Below are 2,681 nucleotides of genomic sequence, written 5' to 3' on the forward strand. Positions count from 1 at the left end.
AAAGAAGAGCAGCACGTTTTGTATTACCGCGAAATGGAGGAGAGAGCGTCACTCACATGATACAGGATTTGGATTGGACATTATGGAAACAAAGGCTTTCTCGTAGCGGCAGAATCTTCTCTCGAAATTTCAATCACCAACTTTCTCCTCAGAAAGCGAAAATATTTTGTTGACGCCGACCTACATAGCGAGAAACGATCATCATAATAACATAAAGGAAATCAGAGCTCTCGTGGAAAGATATAGGTTGCGTTTTTTCCGCGGTCTGTTAGGGACTGGAATAATAGACAATTATTGTGAAGGTGGTTCGATGAACCCTCTGCCAGGCACTCAAGTGTAATTTGCAGAGTTTGTATGTACATGTAGGTGTAGATATTCCTCTAGTGATCTTTACTGTGCAGAAGGTTTCCTCAAAGCACATTTGTACTACGTTTGTTAACGTTTGTGGAAACTGAAACTCTTTCAAGACATTGGTGATTGTGCCCCTGTGTACAGTGTGTAATCTTTTAGATGGCAGACCTCTCCCTAGTCCTGAATCGGTAGAAGTCGGTAAACGTCGGGAGGCAAGCACTCAGTTTCGACTGCTGCCAACATTACGTAGCTGACTGTTTTGTACAAGGTGGCCATTGTTGTCTGCTTCGTTATTGTTTTGCGCTGTACTGTTCTGCGTGTTTTTATTGTGCAGTTGTGCTAAATATTATCAAAATGAGTGAAGAGGCAGTTGCTGGCCCATCTCGGGAGTCACCAACAACCCCTACCGGTAGACCTACGATTAGAAGGAAACCAGTATTACGTAGCGATGCTCGCAAAATTATATTGCGTGTGAATGAATGCCGCGAAAGGGAAAGGGAGCAGAAAAAATTGCTTCACCCCATTTACAAATCTTCAGTGAGAGCTACTACATACACAGGACAAAGCATGCGTAGCATTGGAAGATTCAAACAGTTTTCCATTAATCATCCTGGCGTATCACCACAAACGCCTGGCAAGAAAAGGTAAGTTTCTATTTCAGATATTTTGTTCGCGATCACACTGAAGGAGCCTCTATTTCGTCAGAATTACCTTATATTTCATTTTTCCTTGCTACCGTATTGCTTTGTATGGAAACACCACTGGTTACTGTATATTTCGAAACACATTCATATTAGAGTACATTGCCAAATTCAAAAAAATACATTCAGTGCAGAGGGTATTTTCTTTTAAATCTTTCTCTCTCTTTTAACTTAGGAAGAGAAGTGGAGAAATCGAAGTAATGATCGATGATTTCAACCAGCGTGTCAATCGCGACACGATAGCGGAATTTAATTCAGTGCGGAAGATTGTGCCGAGCCTGCGAACACTGCTTCCAGTTTTGCACGACAAAATAGGCTGGAAGTGGAGTATTTCTCGCTGAGATAAGTACTTTTGTCTATGGGATTCATATGGCGTAAGGTGGAAAACAAGAGGAATGTGTTGTTAGAACGTCCAGACATTGTGCACTGGCGATCTCGTTTCATTGTTGACATGAAAAACTTCAGGGAAGCAGGCACAGAAATATTTAAATCGATGAATCGTGGATCGATAATAATGTTTAATAAATGTTGGCAGTGGAAGGGTGACTTACGTGAAGAGAGTGTCGTTGGTGTCACTGCATGGGGGAGCTCATCGAGAAGACTGATAGTTGCAAGTGTCGGATCCAAGAATGGGTTCGTCAAGGAGGGGCAAAGTCGACAAAGGATGATTATCGTGGTCAGATGAATTCGGTAAACTTTGAGAAGTGGTTCGGAGAGAAGGTACTGCCAAATCTCCCGCCTAATTCAGTAATAGTTTTGGATAAGGCTCCTTACCGTAACAGGCAAACAGAGAGAACTCCAACGAAGTTTGACACGAAAGTGCGAATGCTGGAGTGGCTGCAACACAGAAATATCCCCTGTGATGAGAGTATGAGGAAGGACGAGCTGTATGCAAAAGTACGAGCGAATAAGGCAGCTGAGAAGTCTTTTGCTGTAAACCTGTTGGCTGAAAGCAAAGGCCACCAGGTCATTCGCTCGCCACCTTACAACTGCGACTTAAACGCAATAGAATTAGCATGGGGGAAGATAAAAAGGCATGTTAGGGAGCACAACATATCAGGGGACTTGGCTTCCACAAATATGCTGAATCTTGTGGACGCAGCTTTCCAGACGGTTACTGCCAATGATTGGAAGGGATATTGCAAGAAAGTTAAAGAAACAGAAGAAGAATATTGGGCACGTGATAGTGTCGTCGAAATTGCTGTGGACGAAATTATCTTTAACACAGCCACATCAGATGTAAGTGAGGAAGACTCAGACACACAAACGGAAGACAGTGGCAGTGACTGATCACATGGCGTGAAATGATTTTACAAAAGATCACAGCTTGAATGAATAACAAAAACAATCTCCCATTAGTTTGTTGTAAATTGTATTTCTGTTCTATTTTAATCAAACACAGAAACGGAACACCGTGACAGTGAAAGCGGTGGACCACATGTTTTTAAATGTTTTTACAAAAGTATGACATCTCGAATAAATACGAAAAACAATCTGCCATTCATTGCTTCGTAAATTTTATTTATATTTCAGACTGTGTCCTTTCTTTGCCAAAAGCGTACTTCATTGCTGCAGTTAAGATATTTATTAAACACTAGCTGTACGCCCGTGCTTCGCATCGGAAGAAGT

At 41.8% G+C, this 2,681-nt stretch overlaps 1 protein-coding gene across 1 annotated transcript; it reads left to right on the forward strand.

Moving 5' to 3' along the window:
* Positions 1-1,631: 1,631 nt before the first annotated feature.
* On the forward strand, positions 1,632-2,342 carry LOC126235642 (uncharacterized). Its single transcript, XM_049944356.1, has one exon. It carries the CDS (start codon positions 1,632-1,634, stop codon positions 2,340-2,342), a length of 711 nt encoding a protein of 236 aa, XP_049800313.1.
* Positions 2,343-2,681: the final 339 nt, after the last annotated feature.

The sequence above is a fragment of the Schistocerca nitens genome, chromosome 2 (genome assembly GCF_023898315.1).
Source record: "Schistocerca nitens isolate TAMUIC-IGC-003100 chromosome 2, iqSchNite1.1, whole genome shotgun sequence".
Taxonomy (NCBI): domain Eukaryota; kingdom Metazoa; phylum Arthropoda; class Insecta; order Orthoptera; family Acrididae; genus Schistocerca; species Schistocerca nitens.

Excerpts from the sequence above, each read along its gene's own strand:
- LOC126235642 (XM_049944356.1), top strand. The coding sequence starts at position 1,632 with ATGGGGGAGCTCATCGAGAAGACTGATAGTTGCAAGTGTCGGATCCAA.